The following is a 24,155-nucleotide window of genomic DNA, read 5'->3' as shown; positions in this document are numbered from 1 at the left end:
AGGAGGAGGAGGAGGAGGAGGGAGGGAGGGGGAGCTTTTCCAGGAGAAAGTTGAGGCTTTCTAAGAGTTAAGAGTTAATAAATAAAATTGTGCTGGGCACTAGTAGTTCATGCTTGTAATCCAAGCTACTTGGAAGCTGAGATCTGAGGATCACAGTTTGAAACCAGCCAGGGTAGGAAAGTCTGTGAGTCTTATTTCCAATTAACTCTCCAAAAAACCAGACGTAGAGCTGTGGCTCTAGTGATAGAATGCTAGCCTTGAGCACAAAAGCGCAGGGACAGCACCCAGGCCATGAGTTCAAGCCCCAGGACCTGCACAAAAAATGTCAACAGGATGACAAGCACATTTTCTCTAAAACCCCGTGCTCAAGCTGAGCTGTCATTTTGGAACATGTGCACAGACAACATGTGAGAACATGTGGCCTAGTGGGTGGGGTGCAGGGGGGGCGGGGGCGGAGCAGAGGCAGAGGAGTATGAGGAAGGCCCAGGCGCTTCCTCAGCATGCTCAGACCTCACTCCTGCTACAGTAGCAGCCCCGGGAAGCAGGATGCCCTCCTGGCCTGCTCCCCTGTGCTACGCTTTGGGGATCTTTCAGCCTATCTGAGCATCTCCTCTAGGAAGATTCTGTGTGCTTCCTCTGACTCTCCAAAATGTTAGTGAAGTAGAGGGAGTGGCTACGTGGTAAATGCTACCCAATGGGTGTTCTGTGCTGAGTTGTGGGTAATTGCAGCCACAGTCACTATCCTCTCCGATGGAGCCTGGCAGAGAGCGCCTGTCCGCCTGTCTGCCTGTCCACCTGTCTACAAGTGAAGCAGACAGGGCAAGCGCCATACTGCCTGTTTTATATCTGTAACAGCAAAGGCTCAGAACAATGAAGAGCCGTTTCCGAGGTTTGAAAAAGTCCTTGTGAACAGCAGCCGCTGGGGCGAGTGTGGCATTGAGTGGCTGCGCCTGGCTTCTGGATTACAATGCTGCCTAAGGATGATACCCTTTATCCAGAAGGAGGCCTCTGGCAGGTGACTTCGGAAGCCCCCAGCCTAACAGCCCAGCCCCCCTGTGCTGAGTACTAGGATAGCCAGGTATTGGGACTTTATGCTCATGGTATGGATACCATGTGGGGGTTTTGGAAAAAGAATGCAAAGCCCTCAAGGCCCAGGAGCCAATCCTACTGATGAAACCGAGGCCTTCCAGTGCCTTGGATGACAGGGAGGCCCTGTGAGGTAACAGGCCACATGGGTGGGACCAGAACACACAGCCATAGCCAAGTCCTCTAACGTCAAGTTCATGGTCCTTCCTGCAACTTCAAGAGCACGATACAAGCCCGATGGGATTCATCCGCAGCCCTGTCACCTAACTGACGTCTGTCCACTTAAACTGGGTCAAACCCACAAATCACATTCCGAGTTCTGCTCTTCACTGGCTGGATTCTTGGCAGATTCATTTGGTCATTTCCTTGTCTGTAAAATGGGTTTAATAACAGTACCTATCCTGAAGGATCATTATAAAGATTAAATGAGTTAGTATGTATTCTGCTTCTAGTAATTCCGGGCACAGAGGAAGCATCTAATTGTAGTGGCGGCTGTCATGCCACCATCCCGGGTGGCCTCTGACACTACGTGCACAGATCTGAGCAGGTGTATGGTTATTGCAGGAACACCCAGCATTCTGGCACGAAAAGCAAGGTATCCAGGGGTTGGTGTCCTAGAGCCAGGGACCAAGTAACCAACAGCTTGGACTGCATAAACACTCACTGCTTGCTTGGCCTGCAAACAGAGTTGACATCAGTGCCTCTGAATCCTGGTGCTCATGAGCTGTCTATGCAAATGATACTAAATTAGTGTCAATCTCTAAGTCAACCTAGGGCAATCTTAGCTCACAAGTTAGCAGGGTTAATAATGACCTGTTGACACACAAGCTGACTTCCAGATTCAGGCTCAGTGACAGCTCTGGAATCTGAGCTCAACAGGAGCTCCTTCTAGTTTCTTCTACTTCCTCCTCTCTCCAGAAAAAAAAAAAAAAAAAAAGCAAATTCTCATCTGCCCCCTGGGAGAAGTTCTATCTGGACTGAAACTAGAGAAATGTGGGGTGGTGTTCGTTATTCACATGCCCATTTATATCAGTCTTTCCCTAGGAAACCCCTAGCTTCCCTAGAGAGCTTTGGAGAGGAGCGGGGTGTGAAGAAGCAAATCAAAACATGAGCCACTTTGTTGTGTCTTGTGGCACCAACAAAGGTTGTCAGATGGAAGCTGAGGAATGGGGAGGGGAGGGGGAGACACACAGAGGGAGTGGAATGGCAGGGGCACCAGCTCTGCCTACCTGCTGGTCCAAATACTCTAGGTTTCTTTGCAACTGAAGATCTAAAAGTTCATCCTACCCGGAACCCGAGGCCCAGGGGCCAACCAGCAACACAAACAAACAGGAACACACAACAGAAAACAATCAGAAAAACAAAAGAGGAAGAAGAAGCAAAGCAGTTAAGAATTAGCTGGGCAATGACAAGGAGAAGTCTGTCTCTCTTGGCCCCTGAGTGCTTCTGGGGAAGGGAGGAGGTGAGGACACACAGGTGGAGGAGGGACACGCTGGGCCCGAGCCCGTCCTCTGTCCAGGTCTGCCTCACGCCCCGGAGAGCACCGAGCATCGCCGCAGCAGTCTGACTACCCTTGCCAGCAGCTTTGTCTGAGTTTTCTGAAAGAATCAGTTGCTTCTGGAAGGGTACACCTGCCATGGGTTCATCCAATAGGGTTTTGTGACACTGGCAGAGTTGGCATGTGGGCTGAGCAGCAGCCCTGCCCTCCTGTCCAGCCCCCTCCGCCCTGGTGTCCTGCTGCTGCGTATGGACCAGAGATGTGCCTGTTGGTCCCGTGTGGAACATGTGCACAAAGTTCTCCAGGAGGAGGCAAATATTCCCAGGAAATACATTCCAGAAAAAGAGGCAAACAGAAAAAGGAGAAGAAAGGGGAGCAGGCACAACATGGAAAACTTTCTTCCTCAAACACCTCACCTTTCCCCAAAGGTGGCCCTCTAGGCAAAGAGTAAACTTGAAACAAATACATCTGGGGGGAGGGGAGGAGTTTGGAAGCTCTTGCCTGTTACCAGGAGTTCTAGGCTGGTTTTTCACCCCCATGCATAATCCTAGCCCTGACCCGGCCCCTTCTCCTGCAGGCTAGAGAGGAGAGCTGTGCCCGATCACGAGGATCAGGAGCTTACGCACTCAGCTCTTATCCTGCTCTTCGCCCTGGGTCACAGGGGAAGAGTAGGTAATTGGCACCAGACTATGCTGGTCCCCAGGAGGGAGGAGGCATCCAGAGGCTGCCTAGAGTGTCCCTGATTCCTTCCCCAGTTCTGCTCTACTTTGGGTGGAGGCAGAGAGGAGAGGTCCTGAGGTGGAGGGGAGGAGAGGACATACCATCTTATCGTGGACCGTGGGGGATGGTGGGTAGTTGTAAGGGAACAGTCCTGCGGGGACTGGCCGCCTGTCTCCCAGGTAATCATACTGGAAGAGAAAGGGAATTGCAGAGATGAGAGGGTCTGGCTGGGATACGGCTTCCTGCACAACTGAGATTCAAGGTTAGGGAAATCTGTCACAAAGCAGACTTCAAGCTAAAATGGACAGCAGTGCCCTCCTCACCCCCCGAACAATCTACCCAAGTCCTCGAGATTGGAAAAGACAGACTCCCTCTGCTTTGTCATAGATTGCATGGTTTCTAGCATGATCTGGGAACAGGGAGAGAGCAAGGTTCCTATGCAGGAGACAAAGTAATGGCTGGAGCAGCATTCCTTGGGATGGTACTGTAAGCCCTGGGCAGATCACTGGGCCTGGCGGCCCATGTTCCAGAGCACCTCTGCCCCTCCTCAGCAGACATCGTAGGGAACCAAGATGAATGGGCAGGCTGCTGGCTCACCTTTGGGGAGCTGACAGAACGCCTCATCACGTAGGTGGTGGGGTCAGCATAGATATCCTCGCTCCGAGGAGGCAGCCGCTCAAAACGGGCACTGGGAGAGCGGACCGGGGAGTAAATGCGGGCCCGGCCGTAGGAGCCCTGGCTGGGCGAGCGGGGCACGGAGTGGGATCGGGGCTGCAGAGACATGCGGCGCAGGGAGCTGGAGGCGGCGTCTAGCTCATCGTAATAGACTGGCTGCCGGGAGGGACTGGGGATCCAGACGGTGCCATCCTGCCGCCCGTAGCCGGCGGGCTCCTTCCAGTCCCGCATCGGGTAGGCCGGGCCGCTCCCATTGCGGTAGGAGTGGCGCTTGTCCTCCAAAGCCCAGGGTGGGCTGATCCGATCGTAGGCCGGCATGGAGCAGATGCTGTCCGGCCGCACGCCTGGTGGGTAGTACTGGTAATCATCAGGGTACTGGGAAGAGTAGGGGCCGTAATACTCGGGGACCCGGCGGGACACAGGGTAGAACCTAGAGGGACTGAGAGAGGGAGGGATGACATGGTAAGGGAAGAGATAAAGTGGTGCATCTCCTGTGCCCGTGCTCCAGCCCACCGTGTCAGCCAGCATCAAGCAGGTACTTCAACAGGGGAGCCAGCCTCTGAGCACCTAGGGGTGGCCATCACCCAGAAACTGAGATTTATTCCATAGTCCCTTCTTCCCTCGGCTCTCTGGGGCCAGAGACTACACCACTCAGAGCTTTTTTTTTTTTAATGCCCTTGAAGGAACCTTTGAGCCTTATTAGCCATCTTCATCCTAGGGTGAACCAGCTTATCAAATGCTTTTTAAGACAGGGAAGAGAACAAATGACCAGAAGATTGGAGAGCTTCCTGGGACTCATCCTCAAGAGGCCCATTCACCAGGAACGGGACCACCGGCAGTGAGTCACAGCTCTGCCACTAGAGGGCGGGGTCTCCCAGCACAGGGCTCTGAGGCCCACCCTACAATCCTGAAGCTGTCTGTACCCTCAGGGAAAGGCCACTGCCCACACTGTCAGGCCTAGGAAATGTTCCCAAATATGTGGAAGGCAGTCACTGGACAAAAAGTAAATTGGGGGCTGGGAAGGTGGCTCAGTGGTAGAATGCTTGCCTTGTATGCATGAGGCCCTGGGTTCGATTCCTCAGCACCACATAAGCAGGAAAAAAAAAAGCTGGAAGGGGCGCTGTGGCTCAAGTGGTAGAGTGCTAGTCTTGAGCTGAAGAGCTGAGGGATAGCGCCCAGGCCCAGAGTTCAGGCCCCACGACAGGACCCCCCCCCCCCCCCAAAAAAAAAGTAAATTAGTCATCAAAGACAGTATTAAAACCAATTGACTGGTTTTTTTTCCCTTAAAAAGAAAGAAAGAAAAAGGCTAGACCTGCCAGGTACCAGTGGCTCATGCCTGTAATCCTAGCTACTCAGGAGGCTCCAAAATCTGAGGATCGTGGTTCAAAGCTAGCCTGGGCAGGAAAGTCCGTGAGATTATTCCCAATAAGCCACTTAGAAAACTGGAAGTGGTGCTGTGGCTCAAGAAGTAGAGCACTAGCCTTGAGCTGAAGAGTTGAAGGATAGTGCCTAGGCCCAGAATTCAAGCACCATGATTGGGGGGGGGGGGGAAGGCTAGACCTGTGGCTCAAGCCTATAATCCCAGCTATTTGTGAAGTGGAGTCCAGAGGAGCAAGGTTCAAGACTCGTCTGTTTGTGAGACTCCATCTCCACCAATGGCTGTGTGGAATGGTTCATGCCTGCTATCCCAGCAACATGGGGAAGCACAAATAGGAGGACTGCAATCCAGGCTGTCTTGGATATAGAGCAAGACCCTATCTTGAAAATAACCAAAATGAAGAGGGCTGGCAAGGTGGCTCAAGTGGTAGAGTGCCTACCTAGCCAGTTCAAGACCCTGAGTTCAAACCAGGGTAAGTTCAAGGTGCTGCCCTTGACTTGCCTGAATCCTGGGCTACCCAATGTCTTGTGAAGAAACCCCAGAACTTTCCTGTTCCTTTTAAGGAAACAGACAGGTCAAAATCAGGGGCAGTGGCCAAACTCTAAAGCTGAAGCCATGGTATAGGAAGGACTGAGCAAGCTAGATATCAAGGGACTGCCCTGGCTTCCCAGTTAAGCCCGGCTTCCAGAAGGTCTAGCAGGAACTGCCTCACAGGTTATCACCTTCGCCCATGCCCTACCCATCACACTACTCAAGTCCCGGTATGGGCCCCCAGTGGGCCTTACCTCCGAAGGTCTTCGGGTGGGGGCATGCCCCGGCGCAGGTTCACCCACTGCTGAAGTTGGTTCATGGAACTCTTGCGCTGGGCAATTTTGTCAGGGTCAGTACGTGGTGGGAAGCTCCGTCGGTGCCCCCCAATCTCCCCATCCTGAGGTGGAAAAGCTGTGCTCCCTGGCCGACTTGGGGAGCTGTATGGCCAGCCATTGGGCTGGGCCGGCTGCTCCCCACCTCCGGGGATCCTGGGGCCCTCGGGGCAAGGGCTGCCAGGCTCCGAGGCTGGCTCGGGTCCGGTTGGAAGGCCATTGGCTTTCACCAGAGGCTCTTTCTTGACTTCGGACCTCTCAGGCCTCCGCTCTGACTTCTCACAGCCTCGGCCGTCGCCCTCCCCTCGCGTCTTGGCCTCTGGCTCTGGCTTGGGGAGGCTGTTGTGAGGTGGCTGGTGATGGTGTTTGCTGGGCGGGATGTTCTCTGAGTCTGGCTTCTCATGGCTGCAGGATGTCAAAGAACAAGTCCTGAGTATCTCTGGCCCAGCAGAGAACAGGCAGGGGTGGCAGACTGGGAGTGAGTGGAGAGGAATAGGCAAGAAGGTGGCCATGGAGCCAGGGCACACATCTGCTTCCCAAGCCCTAAGCTCTGGCTCCTTACTCCAGCTGGGCAGCGGCTATGACGAGGCATGCTGCTCTTCTCCCTTTGTCTTCCTCCGGGGACACTCTCACTCCTTTCTGCTGACTTCATTGTGAATCCTGCCTTCAGTGAGGGGCAAGACTAAGGTCACCTATCGTGGCCTCCTCTGTCCCTCATCCCCCTCCCCCGGCGGGGCTGGCACTGCACTGAAGCTGCCTTGCAGTGACTGTCCCTAGCAGCGGAGACTCGGTCCAGGTCCGACCATCTCCCAGGGAAAGCTACTTCACTTACTTCCTTATATCTTGGGCTCCTCACTAACAAAATAGGTCTAGATGCCGCCTTCCTCAGAGGGCTGCTGTAAGATCAAATGTGGCAGGTGGCAGACAGGAGTCAGTGTCACCAAATCCATGGGCACATAAGCCATGCCAACTCCCTTCTCCAAAACATGTCCCTTCCCCGAGTGAATTTCCACCGGCCTGTGGGTTCCCTGAGGGCGGGGACAGGCAGATGTGCTGCCCTTGCATTTCCACGCGTGTGGCATAACATCTAACACTTTTATGCTTCAGTAAGTACTTCTGACATGAAGGAAGGAACTTCTGGAAGTGCACAAAGATGACACTTTGTGACGACGTTCTCTCCTTGGCTCCCTGAGTTTGACATGTTCAAGCAAGCCTGTGAAGACACTGCTGGGTAAATATCTCTACAACACGTGTCTAAACCTGGCATCTATACCGCAAGACCCCTTCCTCCAGATCCCCATTCACACCTAGCTCAGGCTTATCCCCAGCGGAGGGAGAGCCAGGCACGGAGGCTGTGGGTGACGATGGGTGTGGAAAGCGCCATATGGTAAGTGTTTGCTGTCTGTCGAGGATTTCACAGACTCTGCTGTCCCCACTGCCACCCTGTGAGGCGATGGGAGCATAATGGCTGGTTTTGAGGGCAGGAAACTCAGATCCATGATGGCAGACGACAGTCACCCTGTGGCCCAGCGACCAAACGGCCATTCAAACCTGAGTCCCCCTTCCTCCGAAGTCTGTGTGCTCACACACAGCTGAGCATGAGCAAACCACCCTCACCTTCGGCTCCTGGCCTCAATGGCACCCAACTTCTCTGTGGCCGAACAGGGGATGGGACTCCATCTGCCCCTGTAGAGGGGCAGAGAGAAGGAGAGGAGCCAAACAGGGGGCTGGGACAGGGGATGGGACTCCATCTGCCCTGTTTGGATGAAAGGAAAGAGTTCCCACACTCTCCAAAGTGTTACGCCAGCACGCGGGATGCTGCAGTGGCACGGAGCCGAGGGTTTCTAGAATGTTCTCCTTTCTGGTACTCACCTGTGTCGCACAGGCTGGGGCCCTGACTTCTGCGCTGGGGGGATCTGTACCCGGGCAGCTTCCCCCATGGCCTGGATCCAGGCCTCCTGCTCCTCGGGACTCTCGGCGCTGAAGAAGTACGTGCGGACTCCAGCGTGCTCGGCCTGTGGGGAGAGGCAGTGCGTGGAACTGGCCCCGGCCTCGTCTACCCAGCACACGGTCACCTGCAGGGGAGAACACCAAGGCCCAGAGAGGGCCATCAGTCAGGCCCTTCCTCAGCCTGCAGCTCTTCCCCAGAGGAGCTCAGGAACAAGATGAGGAGGGGGGGCGACATGGCTACCCCATGGGCACTAGCTGGCATAGAGCATCTGCCTTGAGTAGGTGTCTGAATGGCACTAGGCAGCCCAGTAGCCAAGTAAGCCTACCTGCCCCACCTGTGGTGATTAGAAGCCAGAGGGACAATTAGTCACCGCTCTCCCCTCCCTTCCACATTTGAACTGAAAAGGAATTACCCAGAGTCTGGGGGAGATGGCTGAGTGAGCCCAGCTTTACTGCTGGGAGCTGGCCCCGTCCCTTCCTTGAGCGGAGGCAGTGGCGCCCTCTCACTGGCATGCAAGGGAACGCACTGACAGACGGGCAGAGCACACTACCTAGTTGGTGGCCGTGAGCAGGCGCAGCGGGCGGGAACCCAGAAGCCAGCTCCTGTCGGAGGAGGGGTCCTCAAGCCGTCAGGAGAAGCAGAGAACAGGTCAACCGACACCAGAGGGAAAGACAGACACCAGGAGGCAGGAAACGGTGAGGAACAAGAGGAGGGGAGGGTGGACTGTCCCCTTTTTTAACTCCTGGTCACCAATGGAAAGGAGAGCACCCACCATGGCCCATGAAGGGGCCAGGGCTCTTCTCTGGCCTTCGGGGCTACAACCAACTTAATGAGAAAGGACTGAGACACCCAGTGTTCTTGAGCTACAGGAAGAAGGGCCACAGGACTCCAATTGTTTTTCCAGTACCTGCGTACTCTCTAAGCAAGACTCACAACCTCCCAAGAAAGCTTGGGCTTTTCTCACTAAACAGGAAGGTTCTAGTAAGGATCCAGAGACTCAAGAGGGAGCTTCAATCGCTCTGACCCCTCCTCCTTGGCCCATGGAGGGCCGAGGAGGAGAGGCACGAGGCTCCTCTAAGGCCTGAGAGCCTCAGAGGTGAAATTCCACCCATGTTTTCGGGACCCAGCCTTCTTGAGGCTCCCTTGCCTGAAGCCAGGTCTGCACCATGTCCGCCTGTCCTCAGCCCCGGATTATGCAGACAGGAGCCTGAAAATAATTACTCAGCAGGATCAGGCAGGGAGGGACTGGCCGTGTTCCTCTGGACCCAACTGGCTGTCTCCACGGTCCAGCAGAGGGCTGGGCACGTGGGCAGAGCTGAGGACTCTGTGGGAGAGGGCCAGCCAGGGGGCCAGCTGTAAGGAGGCTGCTGGGACTTGAATCTACACAGAGGCAGACAGCCTGAGGGGGGGGTGGCGTGGCGCAGGGCTGGGCTGAGCCCTCTGGGTGGGGAATACTGGGCTAGTATGGGGTAGCTGGTGACACAGGCAGGGCTGGTACATTCTAGGCCCAGTATGAGTAGGCAAGGAATGAATCCCTCAATTCAGTGAGCATCTGGTAAGGGCCTGTATATAGCTCGTTGGGGGCACCATTCCCAAGGACAGCAAAGATGTGCCCTTGAACTTGAGCTCACATTCGTGCTGGGGACAAAACATGCCAGGGGACACAAGAAGTAAACACAGACCGGGGGAACAAGTGCTGGTGATGGGGGGGGGGGGGGCGGGGGAAGCAGAGGGCCTGGGAAAAGACAGGGCTATTGACTGGGGAGAGACTAGGGACAGGGGCTTGGAGCTATGAAAGGGACAGGAGAATTGAGGGCAGGGCCCTGCAGGCGAAGGCTGTGCTAGAAAGAAGTGAAGGCATTCAGCCGTAGCCTGAGCAGGGACAGTTCCTGGCTCTTCATTATTGGTCATACAAGAGTTCTGCTTGGTGGCCACAGCGGGACAAGCCTCCTGTCTGTCTGTCTCAGCTCCCCTCCCTTCCCTGGGGAAGGGCCCCTGAATAGCCACAGTGAGAACCCTTTGTGGCCCACTGAGCCATGGCCTTTGAGCCTGGCCTTAAAGAGACAGTGCAGGCTTTGGGGAAAGAAAGATGGGGTGAGAGACTGGTAGGCATAGGAGTGAGGTCTGGGCTCTGCAGCCGGATGTGTGCCAGTCATTCCAGGACATTGATCTGACGCCTGCTGCTGGCACAGCTCCAAGCTGGGATGTGTGTGTCTCTGACAGGTCTGGTGGGAAGGGGGAGACAGGTTGCGGATGGTGTGTGGGTGCCAATGTGTCTGTGTTTGTTGTTAGTTAAACAGCCTGTTCGTATTCCCCCAGCTAGAACCCGGCTCCCTGCAGTCAAGAGTTTTATTAATTGTTCACTCTCTTCACACCTCTGGCACATGAGACCCTGGCGGGCTGGAAACTAATTATGTGCCAAATAGGTCCTCCCTGCTCCCAGTGGCAGGGCCAGTGTGTGCTGCCCACCTCCGTTCTGTGGCCATGTGACTAGAGTCCACAGGACAGAAAGGCCCACAGGTCCAGTCTCCTAACCCCACTGCCTAAGGTTTCAAAGGTCTTGAGCAGCAAGACCCTTTTTTTTTTTTTGGGTCCGGTTGTGGGGCCTGAACTCTGGGCCTGGGCACTGTCCTTCGGCTCTTCAGCTCAAGGCTAGCGCTCTACCACTTGAGCCATAACACCACTTCTGGCTTTTTTTTTTCCTGCTACTGTGGTGCTGAGGAATTGAACCCAGGGCCTCATGCATGCAAGGCAAGCGCTCTACCACTGAGCCAACTTCTCAGCCCACAGCAAGACCCTTAAAAGCAGGGAAAAGAGGGCTTTTCAGTCACACATGCAGAGTCCACGTTATAATTTCCTATTTGGGAAATGGAAAGGAGCCTACGGTTTATGTATCACAAGACACAAAAAGGGCAGGAGACTTTTATAGTTTTTAATGGGTCATGAATTTTTAAATGTGGAAAAACACTGGCTTGCAGGCACATCTTTGCCAGGTGGGTCCCCCGGGGCTTCTGCAGGAGCCCCACTTTCCTGTGTGCTTGTCCTCTCCAAGCGTTTGTTGTCTACAGGGCTGGGGTGTAGCTCAGCGCTGCAGAGCTTGCTTGCCAAACATGCACAAGGCCCTGGATTCCATCCCCAGCAACACACACACACACACACACACACACACACACACACACACACACACACGATTATTGCCTACATAAGGTTTGTAGGTTAGGATTAGAACAAAAGTTAACACTTAATTTTCTCTGAAGATTGAAATGTAAGTTTGACTAAAAGGGGAATGGTGGTCCAGCTCCCTGAGTCTCAAGTAGGGAAAAAGGCTTTCCAGAAAAGATCTCTGAACCCTAAACCCTACCAGCTATGGCTCTCATCCCTGAAGAGATTCCTCAGGACAGGCTGCTAGGCAGAAGGTCCAAGAACACAGGTTGTAACTTTTTTCCCAGTAGTAACAGTGGCTGTCACAGGCCCACCTCTACCGACCCACTTGGGAGCAACTACCACTGCACCCCTAGGAGGAGAGGAGACCCCAGCTCAGCCTCACGAAGCTTCACGGGACGGGGGAGGCTCCTGGTGGCCACCCCTTCTTCCTCTCCTTCCTCTCCCCGTGGTCCATCATTTGGGCTTCTAGAAAGAGCAGGGTCCCTCCCCACTGGCCTGGGAGAGGAGGGCCAACTGACCTTAAATGTGTGCTTCCGGCTAATGTTGTCTGAGGGCTGCACAGCTGCAACCCGGAAGCTCAGGAGAGGGATGCTGCCCAGGATGCTCTCTTCCTTCTCATCTGTAAGGGAAAAGAAGCACAAAGATGTGTGCATGGGTGTGTGGCCACCTGGGCAGAAGGGAGGGCGAGACGCTCATCAGCTCTACTGTGATAAATACAGTGAGTGCTTGATATCCGCCTATGGCTAGTCAAGACACTCAAGACCAGCACCCCCCAAGAGGCCTTCCCTGGCATGGGGGTGAGGGGCTATTCCAGGGTCTAGGTGCTATTTTAGACAGTGCCCTCTAGTGGGCAGTGAAAGTAGTGCTCATATCAAGTGCATGGTGTCAGGTGTTTGCCTCCAGTGCTTTGGTCAATTGTGGTCTGTCAAGTACCTACTACTGTTTCCAGCTGGCAGGTCAGGAACTTGAAACAAACAGGCTGAGGAGTTTGTTCAAGGTTCCTTAAGCAGTAAGTCATGGGCTTGGTTTCTAAACCTAGGACTGGACTCCAAAGCTAGCATTCTTTACCCCTATTCTATCTATTTGGCCTCCAAAACAGGACAGTCCAACAGCAATACATGCAGCAAAGGGACAAAGGGACAGGAAAGAGCATGACAGGGTGTGCCGGCCTCTTATTCTCTCTCTGTTATTCCAAGTAGGATGGTGCTATGCACCTCTGGCTGGCCTCAAAACTCACAACCCTCCTGTCTCAGCCTCTTGAACACTGTGATTACAGGTGTGCACACCACAGCTGGCTTCAGGTAACTCTAAGGTTCTCCCAGCCCCCCCCCAACCCCCCCACCCCCCGCAACCTGTTTTACCCTTTCCCTCCGCAGACCCCATTCAGGCCCTAGTTCCCCATAGGAAAGCACACTATACACAGAGCCCTGGCCTCTGCTGGTGGAATCAGGCTGACAATTGGGCTGTTACATAATTCACCCTGGGTATGCAAAGGAGCCTGATGAATTATCTATGGACCCAAGCTGTCAGCAGGAAGCCAGGAAGGCAGGAGCATGGGAGGGGGGAGCAAATATTAGGCCACAAGAGGACCTTCCCTCCTCCCCCATCCCTTAGGACTGCTATTCATTCCCAGGGAGAGGCTCAGAAAAATCTTCCATTATGGCTCAGTTAAGAATCGTCAGATAAACTGCTGTGGGCTTACAACACCCAGAGTGCTGCATCTTCCCTGAGCACATCCACAAGACACTTGGCCTGTGGTTGGGCTTCTCTGTCCGCCCACCCCTGACCCTGGCAGGCTCCAGAAGTCAGGGTACGCTGAAAGAGCAGGAGGGGCTTGGGGCTGGATCAGAAGACAAGGGGGAAACCAGGGTCTCTGCAGAAAAGGGGCAAAAGGATGGAAGATGGCATCACAGTCCACTGAGAAGTGGCCTGGGGATACGACGCTTCCCTGGTCAGTTTTCTGAGGCTGGGTGACTGACAAAGGATCTATTTTGGCTGCCGGTTCTGGAAGCTGGGAGGTCCAAGAGCCTGGTGCTCACATCTGCTAAGCTCCAGAGGAAACAAACCAAACCGGAAGGTGGCCTCCTTGCTTTCTAACACCAGCCGTGTAGGCTGAGTCCACTCATACCTCACTGCTCAGCATCATTGCATAGGAATCAAATTGAAACATGAGTCTGGGCAGGGACAAATTACATCCAGGTCCCAGCACCCCTGCACGGTGCCGGGCGGAGTCCATCCAGAGGATGGCAGCGCTAGGCCTAGGCAGATTCTTCTCTCCCAGTTATGGATTCTTCTCTGTGCCTGGCCCAGGTAGCCATAAGCCCTGCCTGCCCCAACTCAGGGAGAGCGGAGCTGAGGGCCAGGGGGTCAATGAGTGCGATTCTTGTTTGTCAGCGTTAATGATTTACCAAACTTCCCAGGAGGCCTGAGGAGGTGGAGCACACAGCCTCTCCTCTGCCAGGTCATTTCACCCTCTCTCCCCTCATCCACCACGCCTGCTTCCTAGACACAGCGGACGACACCCACAGCATCACTGGCCCTCAGCCCCTGCCTGTGCCCTCTGGATCTGCTTGGCATATGCTGCTTGTGTGCATTTTTTTTGGTCTGTTATGGGGCTTGAACTCAGGGCAAAGAACAAAAACTGGCACATGCCTGTGTCATGGACCAGAACACGCATCCATGGGACATGAGGGACCTCCACTAGAGGTGACCTCCTTCCCCCCATCCCACCCCACCCCAGGGCTTCACCATCCAAATGACTATCACCAGCCAGGACCATGGCTCTGCCCCACAAGGCTGAAGTCATCACCATTGGAATGAGTGAATGAACAAATGTGAGACCCCCCCACTGCCCCCCCCAACACAGTGGGGAGACTTGCTCTGCCAGTGCCCAGGGGTAAGGCAGGATGAGGCCCCCACCTCCCTGGCCTCGCAGGCCCTGCCCGTCCCAGAAAGAGCTCACCTTTGTAGTAGAAGAGGCAGCGGTCCACCAGGACAAACCAGCGCTTGTTCCATTGCTTTACCCCAGAGCTGGCCTGCAGAACACGTGGAAAGACATGGGGGGCGTGGGGGGGGCTGTGAGCTGGGTATGGAAGAGGAGGTAGATGCCATACGAGTTCCAAGGACATCTTGGCTCTGGCTACAGCTCTGCCACTGACATGAGGCAGCAACACCCCTTGAGCGCTCAGGCACTGGGAACTGACATGAGATCACTGCCCGTGATCTCCCAGAGCGTCATCCAGCCCTGAGGCTCTGCAGCTTAGCAGGGAAGAGCAAAGGGGCAAGAGATGAGACAGAGTAGGTGAGCAGAGGGGCAGGCAAGGAAATGGGAAGGCCAGTCTGGGGAGGACCTGTGGGTCCCTGGATTTGAACGCCCCTGTGCCCATTCAGCAAGAAGACCTGTAGGGAGGAGCCAGCAGCAGGCTCCACTGGGTTGGGGACCCAGCACATTTCAAAGTCATTGCATCTTCCCTGCAGAAATCCCACCAGGATTCCCAAATGTCATACTAAGCCTTCGGTGTGACTTTGGGAAAGATGCTCAACCTCTCTGAGACTTGTTTTTGTTTGGTCAGTTGTGGGGCTTGAACTCTGGGCTTGGGCACTGTCCCTCAGCTCTTCAGCTCAAGGTGAGCTCTCTACCGCTTGAACCACAGCACCACTTCTGGTTTTTGAATGGTTTATTAGAGATAAGAGTCTCATGGACTTTCCTGCCCGGGCTGGCTTTGAACCTCGATCCTCAGATCTCAGACTCCTAAGTAGCTAGGATTACAGGCGTGAGCCACCAGCACCCGGCTCTCTCTGAGCCTTTATACAATTAGGACATTCATTCACAAACAAACTATACGGATGGCCCCTAGCACAGGGGACTTCCAATGCAACAGAAGGAGGTAGGGGCTATAGTGGGTGGAATGGCAGGGCAGCCTTACTTGTTTGTTTGTTTTTTTGTCAGTCTTGGGGCTTGAACTCAGGGCCTGGGCACTGTCCCTGGGCTTCTTTTTTTGTTTAAGGCTAGCACTATACCATTTGAGCCACAGTACCACTTCTGGCTTTTTCTGTGTGTGTTGGTACTGAGGAATGGAACCCAGGGTTTCATGCATGCAAGGCAAGCACTAGACCACTAGGCCACCTTCCCAGCCCAGCCTTACTTGTTTGAAGAGCCAGCCTGCTTTGGTGACAGGTGCATTGAGGTTCCGCTTCATGGAATGGGAGCGCTTGCCAAAGGCGATGGCTTTGCGGGATGCCCGAGTGGCCTAGGGAGGCAGAGAGAGAAGACGGCTTCACTTCCTTCCTCTCCTCTCGTGCTGTCCTGCTGGGAGCTGTAGCTCTAGCTGGCCCCCGAGTGTCCTCCTGTTAACAGGCCCTTGTGTGAGTTCTGGGTCTGTTGTTACTAAGGTCATGGCCTTTTAATTGTTTGACTCTTTTCCTCATCTCTAAAATGGGTCTCAAAATAATAGTCCTACCTGGTCTTATCGGTTCTTTCGCTCCTGTCCTGTCCTTCCTTCCCTTTCTCTCCTTACTCCCCAGCTTTCCCACAGGCTTTCTAGAACCCACTGACCGTGAGACAATCCCCTATACCATATGCTCTCTGCGCCCTCGCTGTCTCGTGCTTGACACCCTGAACCGGGGGATAGTGCTCCCCAGCTCCTCGGCCCCGGGACACTGCCATTCTTCCCCATTCTGGTGACAATCCTCGAAGCACCAGTGCCTGATCTCTTCCTGTTTACCTCTCATCACCACCAGCTTTTAGATCTTTCTTTCAGAATCTGAGGGTTTGGATAACACCCTCCTCATTCTCAGTCTTGCAATCACCTTAGGAAATGCCACTCTCCTTGGGAGGTCCCACCGATGCCCTGATTTCTTACTATGTGGACCTACCTACTCCTGACACCCCCCCATGCCAGCCACTCCCTCCTAGGATGGCACCTTAGAGCCCACCAGCACCCAAGATGTTTTGTCACCCACATCTCCAATTACACTGGTCCCATTTGTGTGTGTGTGTGTGTGTGTGTGTGTGTGTGTGCGCGCGCGCATGCGCGTGCGTGCACACACTTGTTCCTGGGGCTTGAACTCAGGGCCTGGGCACTATTCCTGAGCTTCTTTTGCTCAAAGCTAGCACTCTACCCCTTGAGCCACAGCATCACTTCTGGCTTTTTCTGTGTATGTGGTACTGAGGAATTGAACCTAGGGCTTCATGCATGCAAGGCAAGCACTCTACTACTAAGCCATTTTCCCAGCCCTCCACTTCCCTTTTTGTCCAGGATGCCTCACCTACTTTTTGATTTTAGTTATTTTTCTCCCCAATCATTTTCAAAAGCCCCACCCATTGTCTTTTGGCTTACTCTTTTCTAAAAATCCATTATTTCAAATTAATCAAATTATCTACTCTGCCTGGACTCACAACTAGATTAGGGAGAAAAAAAAATGTATACTGCATGCAGATGAGGTCATCACAAACCCACAGAACCCCAGATGGCACCTCTCTTCCCCACCCCTACCACTCTCCCCTGTCCTCCAGCCTCTACCCTCTGCCCGCCCACAGCAGACCTGACTTTCCCCACAGAGGAAATGGAAGTTATCCGACACAGACACGTACTTCCTCAATTTCACACCCTTTTACCCAGAAAATGACTGCCTTCTCCACTGCCCTTGCCTCTTTCCCTCCAAGGTCAAAAGAAGGAGCCTCCGCCTCCTTCCCAGGAACACCTGAGCTCCGGTCTCCTCTGAGGCCGCTCTGCTACCCGCTCCTCTCATCTGTCTTCACTGGGTCTTTCTCCTGCTGGCTGCTCTTGCTCAGCCAGCATGCTCCCGGCTCTCCACCCCAAAGCATCTGGGTCTCTCCCACTCCCACACGCCCTGAAGTCCCTTTGAACCCTCGTCCTCTGTCCATTATAAAGCGAGACCCCTCCCTGCTCCCCCCTCTCCAGGGTTGGGCATCGGGAAGAGCCCATCTTCCCTCTTCCCAGAACTATGAAATCACCTCTACTTCTTTCTGTAATGGCTCTTCCATTTCCACTGAATTAAGATTGGTCAGCCCTTGACCACTCTATACCACAATACTAACTCTCCTGCCTGAGACTCTTCTTTGCTCTCCACCCCACTAATGTTTTCCTTTCAGTCTCTCTATCTCTCTGACTGCTCCCTCTCTGTCTCCCTTTGTTCTAAGGGCTGGCGGATCTCGGCCAAACTTTTATTATTTTGAGGTTTTATTACATATCACACCTGAATAAGCCCATCTATGGCCATGGCTTCAACCAGCAACATGACAAAGATTCTCCAACCCAAATTTAAGACTTTCTCCTGGTGCTAGTCCATTTTATAACCAAATGTCTGACCAGGATTAAGTAAGGGAAATGCCAGACTCATTCTACCCAAGTCTCTTTGTTCTATATCCTTCCTTAGTGAACAGTGATAAGATCCACCCATCCACCCACAACCCATACCAGAAATCTGCGGGGTCTAATACTCTTTCCTCCCTTCCTCCACTTCTCGTGTTTGGGAAATAATGAGACTTGAACTCAGGGCCTTGTGTTTACTAGGTAGACATTCTCCCTCTCGAGCTATGCCCTGGCCCAAGTGGCTCTTTTAGGGGGAGTACTTTGTAGTGGAGGGAGAGATCCCAGGGCCTTGCCCAGACTAGACAAATGCCAAATGCTTTGCTGCTGAGGCAAACCTCCAGCCTCAATCTATCTTCATTTTAACTTTGTGTGTGTGTGTGTGTGTGTGTGTGTGTGTGTGTGTGTGTTTGTGTGTGTGTGTGTGTGTGTGTGTGTGTGTGTGTGAGTGAATCCTTGGGCTTGAACTCAGGGCCTGGGTGCTGTCCCTGAGCTTTCTTTTGCTCAAGGTTAGTGCTCTACCATTTGAGCCACAGTTCCACTTCCAGCTTTTTGGTAGTTAATTGGAGATAAGAGTCTCATGGACTTTTCTGCCCAGCCTGGCTTAAAAAATGCAGTCCTCAGATCTCAGCCTCCTGAGTAGCTAAGATTACAGGTGTGAGCCTCTGGTGCTGGCTGAGACTATTTTCTTAATAAGGTTCTAAGCTATTTTTTAGTTTAGATCCCCATCCATCTCTTCTTGCCATCTATCCTGGGCAATAAATTAGGTTATTTTTTCCTAAAACACAATATAATCATGCCACTCTCTTGCTAAAAATTTCTCACTAGCTCTCACCACTGAGGTGAGAGTTGAGATTCTTTTTTTTTTTTTTTTTTGGTCAGTCGTGGGGCTTGAACTCTGGGCCTGGGCGCTGTCCCTGAGCTCTTCAGCTCAAGTAGAGTGCTCTACCACTTAAGCCACAGCACCACTTCCAGTTTTCTGGTGGTTTATTGGAGATGAGTCTCACGGACTTTCCTGCCTAGGCGGGCTCTGAACCTCAGATCTCAACCTCCTGAGTAGCTATGATTACAGGCATGAGCCACTGATGCCTGGCTCCTAGGAGTTTTTGAGAACCAACAAAGTATGTGCTGAGGGCATTTCCCAGCTTGCCCTGTGGGCTGGACTCACCCGGAGGTTGGGCCGCTCGAGAGGGACTTCGGACACCATGCTGTGGTTGGAAAGGTCGCTGTTGGTGGTAGCAGGGCGTTTCCCACCTGTTTTACTGGACATGTCCAAGGCCGATCTGATTTCAAGTTGACCAGAAGAGAGAGACTAGTCAGAGCCCAAGAGCAAAGGGAAACACCATCCCTCCTCTCCACCCTGTTCCCATTGTCCAAGAGCCAGCACAAAATTACCCTCTAGGTGGTCATGAAATGTCATCTCAGCAGTTCCTTTGGCTCTCTTGGATTGTAGAGCAGCCATCCTGGGCTGTTTCTTCTCTTTCCTAATAATTTGTTTCAAAAATCTAGACCCTGAGACTCTAGAACGCCTTTTTGTGTGTGTGTGTGTGTGTGTGTGCTAGTACTGGGACTTGAACTCAGGACTTGGTCACCATCTCTGAATGTTTTCACTCAAGGCTGGTTCTCTACTTACTTGAACCTCAGCTCTATTTTGTTTTTGTTTTTGTTTTGGGTCCTGTCGTGGGGCCTGAACTCTGGGCCTGGGCGCTGTCCCTCAGCTCTTCAGCTCAAGGCTAGCGCTCTACTACTTGAACCACAGCGCCACTTCCGGCTTTTTTTCTTTTTGCTTATGTGGTGCTGAGGAATCGAACCCAGGGCCTCAGGTATGCAAGGCAAGCGCTCTACCACTGAGCCACCTTCCCAGCCCTCAGCTCTATTTTGAAAGACAAGAGTCTCAAGAACTTTTCTGCTCAGGCTGGCTTTGAACTGTAATCCTTAGATCTCAGCCACCTGAGTAGCAAGGATTACAGGTGTGAGCCACTGGCATCAGGCTCAGCCTGCTTCTTCTCCTCAATTTTGAGGGCCCAATGAGTGGCTTAGAGGCTGTAAGAGTCATTTTTGTATCTCTTCCTCCTCCTCTCACTGATGAGCCAGGACTCATGGAGAGAAGACGGAGCACGGAGCAGCCCCGATTTTGTCAGATGCCTGGACGGCAGTGGTCATAAAGGACAAAAAGGGCAAGCTTACGTTTTCAAGTCAAACTTTTTGTTCTCCTCTGGGACCTGGCCAGTCACTGGGTGTTGGAATGTGTTCCGTCTTTCATTGTGGCTGTAGAGGGGAAAAAAAAAGAGGGCAGAGCTATAGTATAGATGCAGACAACAGAAATGTGGGCCAAGAAGAGGACAGGTCCTGGGCCCGGGCAGATGACCACAGAAGGAGCGGTGCCTGGCCTGCGGGCAGGAGGGTGAGTGGGCTGTGGTAGAAGCTGCAGCAGGGTGGGCTGGGGTGAGGAGTTGTGTCAAAACCTGGTCCTCTCTCACTGTCCGTGTTAGCCACCTACTAGAGATGCCCAAGCTGAACTCATTCAGGAGTCACTTTAGGTGGGGATGTTTCCCTTGCTGATTCAACACGGTCCTGAGTGGTAAGCTCTCTCTCAGAGACAGTGTCTGCCAGTGCTCCATATTAGAGCACACACACGCGCGCACACACACACACACACACACACACACCCTACCACGCTTCCTTATTAGCTGGAAGAACTCTCCTCTGACCTTGGGCTTTTCCACTTCTGCTATGTACTACTTCTCTCTCTTGCTCTAAATGAAACGAGAAGCCCAGAAACTGCATTTCTTGAGCTTGGGGCACAACTTGGCCCCACTCTACCGCAGGGTCTCCTGTCTGGAGGCTACTGGAGCTACAGAGCCCTCAGGAGCCACCAGGCCTCAAGGTCAGTGCTGGCCGAACAGTTGGATCTAATTAAGGGCTGTGGCTGAGGGCAGGGTGGGGTGCTGTAAGGACAGCTGCCAGGAAGCCTGGAGGAGCAAGACCCAGGGGCGGGGTGTGCTTGAGACAGACGGGGGTACAGGCGGCTCTTCTGGCTGAAGGTCAGGCTAGCTCCCCGGTGGGCTCTCAGGGGTCATGGGGAGGAAGTGGGCAGAGAACTTCCAGGAGGACTGGAGGAGGGATGGGGGGGGGGTCCTAAGTCACCAAGGCAGCCGTCAGCCGTAGACTCTCTAAGAGGAGACGGCGTGGCATGAGCATGGCAGCGTCCAGCAGGGGCATGGCTAGATTCCTTACAAGGTCCCCTTCTGCCACCCCTCCTGAGAAACACCGAGAACCCCTAAAGTAGTCTCTGGTGGCCTGGAAGAGCAAGCACAGAGTCTCCTGAGGTGGGCCCTTTGCACTCTTGCTGCAAAGAGCCAGAGCTCACTCTGACCCTGCCCAGGTCGGTGCCACAAGAAAGGTCCCCTCGCCTGGCCCCTTTGTCTGCCTGGGAGAAACAGAATCAACTTTTGGGCACCCTCTTTCAACAGCCCAGGATGCCTCCCAGCCCTTGGGCTGTCTGCTGAAGCTAAAGATAATATCAAAGGCTGGTTTTTCTCCTCCCTGCTTCTAAACCATTGCTGTTCAGATCTAAGCCAAAGCCATGCTGGAGACACAGACGCAGCAGGCAGTGGCCAAGCCTCTATGGAAACTGGAACTTGCCAGCCAGAACCCTAAATCTATAGTCCCTCTTCCCTCCCAGGGCCAGAATGATACTCCCCTCAATTTAAACACAGTAGATCTTTGCAGGGAGGGTATCTGTCTCCTGTTAGCCTTGTCCCTGGCCTTGCCCCCCACTTCTCAGGTCTGGGGAGCACCAAGCAATCTGGGACAATGAAAGTCCTTGAGATGTCAAGTTCTCCGCTTATCCAGTAGTGCGGGGTATCTGCCCCCCCCATCCCCAGCCACCTACCTCCGCCCCCCCCCCCCCCCCCCCGCCCGGCTCCTCTGCTCTGCATGTTTCTGGCAGTAACTACTGGGAGCTTCCTACAGGCAGTGGTACAGACAGACGCACACGGGGAAGCCCGTGGTTTGCCGGCAGCCGATTGGAGTCTTCTAGGGCATGGCACATTTCTGCCTGCCCCTGGAGCCTCCTACCCAGCAACCCCTACACATGACGTCCTCGCCCCATCCTGGCGCTACCAATTTCAAAATAGCTTCCCCTTCCCAGACACTGCAATGCAGCAACCACTGACCTGACTTCGTTCTCCTCCTGGGTCATCTTCCTCAGACCCCCTCCCGGCCCCCCCCACCCCTGCCGCCAAGCCCCCAGCTCCAACATGGCCTTCTGTTACTTCCCTGGGCTCACGGGTCCGTGCAGGAAATCCCTACCTGACCCGGCGATCAGCCCGAAACTTCAGCATCTTTTTGGCAGCTCAGAGGACCTGCCAGCCACCCTGCTGCTACCATCCCTCTGAGAAGTCAGTCCTTCAGTCCAACCCAGAACACGGTGGCAGAGCTGCAAGGTGAGTGGTGACAGAGACTGGCTGCCTGGTCCTGGCACGGGAGACCAGGGAGGGAGCGGTCCCCGGGGGACGGGAGGGGGCACCCAGGTGCCTTAGTGGCTCTCTGTCTTCCTAGCATTCGGCCAGAATGCTACCGGCCAGAGGACTGGAGGCGGAATGAGGGAGAAGGGAGGGTGTCTTCCCAATTCAGGTTCCCAAGGGGGGAAAACGCAGAAATGAGAGACAGGCATGCAAGGAGCAGGTGCTCGGCTTCCAGGTAGTCCAGCCTCACTGAGCGAAGGACACAGAGTGTCTGGGCAGGCGGAGGAGGGCAGGCTGCATTCCCATCTGCACGGCAGAAACTCCTGCCAGCCCGACCTGCAGGGAAGACAGTGCTCCTGCCTCTCCAGCTCTCAATCCAGACACAGGCTCTTGAGTGAAAAACCAACCCTTCAGAGCCTGTTGGACACAAGGGTTAAACAAGGCTCCAGGTTCGTTCCGATTGCTGCCGCGGCAGAGGTGCTCAGATGAACTGGGGAGTGTCCCGGGCTCTCCTCAGCCTTCCCAGCCTCCTTCCATCCCCACAGGGGCCCAAGGCCCACAGGGTCTGTGCCATTGCCCCTGCCACACTCCCCTGTCTCAGACCCAGCACCAACGCCTTTGCCCTCCGCGGGGGCTGGTCCAGCTGGCAAGGAGCTGGATGAAGAAAGCAAGCAGGTCTGGACAGAGATGTCATGGAGTCCCTGCTGAGGGCAGAGATTGGGCTCTTGCTCAGACGATAAAGAAGGAAAGCTTTCTCTCATGGCTTGCAAGAAAGGAGGCAGCAAATGAGACTGGAGGGGGTGGGGACGGTCACTGTTTATTGCTACAAATCTTCCCAGTCACAAGACGGTAAAGTCCAGCTGGTGACTGAGTTCTCAGGAGCAAGGCGGTTCACGTCAGCGTGAATGCCCCCGAATTCTCCAAGGCTGATCAACTCTTTCCCTTTCCTAATACCCTCTGCTGTCTCAGGATCCTTGGTCTGAAGGTCTTCTGAAGGTCACCTTCGCCATGCCCCTGCCTCCAGGCACCCCTGCCCTCTCTCCGTCCTCAGTGGAGTGTCTTAAGAGTGTGTAACTGGTTGCAGCGAACCAGGCCCCAGGCCCGCTGTCATCTTACACGCCACGCTTACAGACGAACTCCTCTGGCTTTCTAGGTTATTTCACCTTGTACTTCACATGACAGATCTCCTTTCGGACCGACATGCTTCTCTTTAGCAGTGCCAGGCATTCTGTTGACATCACAGTCCGTTGCTATGGCAATGCTGTGGTATCACAACAGACACCGAAAGGGAAGGACTAATCTAATTTTTGGAGATGAAGGACAGAACTTGTCAGGGAGCAATGCAATCAGTGAATGGAAAAGCAAATGGACAACATTATGCTTTAACCCATGAAGAGACAAAGCTGGGGGTCAACAGCTGCTGATATTTAAACAGCTAATCCTCAATGCAAAAGGTCGATAGCGTCATCCATTTAGTGGGACTTTTACAAATGATTCACCCTGGCGACAGGAGGCCTCGTTCTCAGCTCCCATCTGTCCCTAATTCACTTACTGTGGATTATAGAGTGGGCTATGCTGTGGTTATGGAGGTGCTGAGCCATCTCCTAATGCTGGCTGGCATCCCTGCCTGAGCATAGTAGGTGCTCAATAAATGCTGGTTGGATGCATGAATGGATGAGTAAAAGAAATGCTCCCAGCTCTCATGTCATTTCTAGCTCTCTGCATTTGGGGTTTGACATTTGATTACCAAGGGCTTCCCTGTCTTAGCTTTCTCTTAAAATTAATTACTTCCTCTCCATGGGAGCAGTTCTTTCCTGCCCTCTCGCCCCCTCACTCCGCTTCCCTGACTGGCTCCTTCATGAATATACAGCTTGGCTTTGATCCATCTTCATTAGGAGGGGGGAAAATTAAGCTCATCTGTACAGGAGAAGGAGGGATGGGGGGGTGCATTGGGAAAATGAGTTTTCTTCCTCTAGGAAGAGGCAAAAATATCCCCTTTCTCTTGCAGCCACAGCCCT

At 53.7% G+C, this 24,155-nt stretch overlaps 1 protein-coding gene and 1 long non-coding RNA gene across 14 annotated transcripts in view; one reads left to right on the top strand and one right to left on the bottom strand.

The window, feature by feature from the left end:
• The window catches only part of Plekha6 (pleckstrin homology domain containing A6), a 142,032-nt gene that overhangs the window by 23,456 nt on the left and 94,421 nt on the right, over positions 1–24,155 (bottom strand). For 8 of the 13 annotated variants that reach the window (XM_042681652.1, XM_042681648.1, XM_042681649.1 and 5 more), the window contains 9 exons: positions 19,856–19,936; positions 18,837–18,951; positions 15,482–15,586; positions 14,299–14,371; positions 11,855–11,955; positions 8,093–8,295; positions 6,143–6,625; positions 3,902–4,418; positions 3,406–3,492 (listed from right to left, as the gene is read on the bottom strand). In XM_042681652.1, the coding sequence (XP_042537586.1) occupies positions 3,406–3,492; positions 3,902–4,418; positions 6,143–6,625; positions 8,093–8,295; positions 11,855–11,955; positions 14,299–14,371; positions 15,482–15,586; positions 18,837–18,951; positions 19,856–19,936 (1,765 nt within the window). The remainder of the gene's footprint in view (positions 1–3,405; positions 3,493–3,901; positions 4,419–6,142; positions 6,626–8,092; positions 8,296–11,854; positions 11,956–14,298; positions 14,372–15,481; positions 15,587–18,836; positions 18,952–19,855; positions 19,937–24,155) is intronic. The other 5 variants (XM_042681650.1, XM_042681661.1, XM_042681656.1 and 2 more) reach the window with 3 other exon arrangements.
• LOC122109349 lies at positions 20,449–23,825 on the top strand. The gene is made up of 3 exons (XR_006147697.1): positions 20,449–20,555; positions 21,972–22,116; positions 23,291–23,825. It is a non-coding gene; the product is annotated as an uncharacterized LOC122109349 (long non-coding RNA).

The sequence above is a fragment of the Dipodomys spectabilis genome, unplaced genomic scaffold (genome assembly GCF_019054845.1).
Source record: "Dipodomys spectabilis isolate Male_0828 unplaced genomic scaffold, ASM1905484v1 ptg000069l, whole genome shotgun sequence".
Lineage (NCBI taxonomy): Eukaryota > Metazoa > Chordata > Mammalia > Rodentia > Heteromyidae > Dipodomys > Dipodomys spectabilis.
Note: the sequence above shows the minus strand (reverse complement) of the source record. Positions and strands in the feature narration are given on the sequence as shown.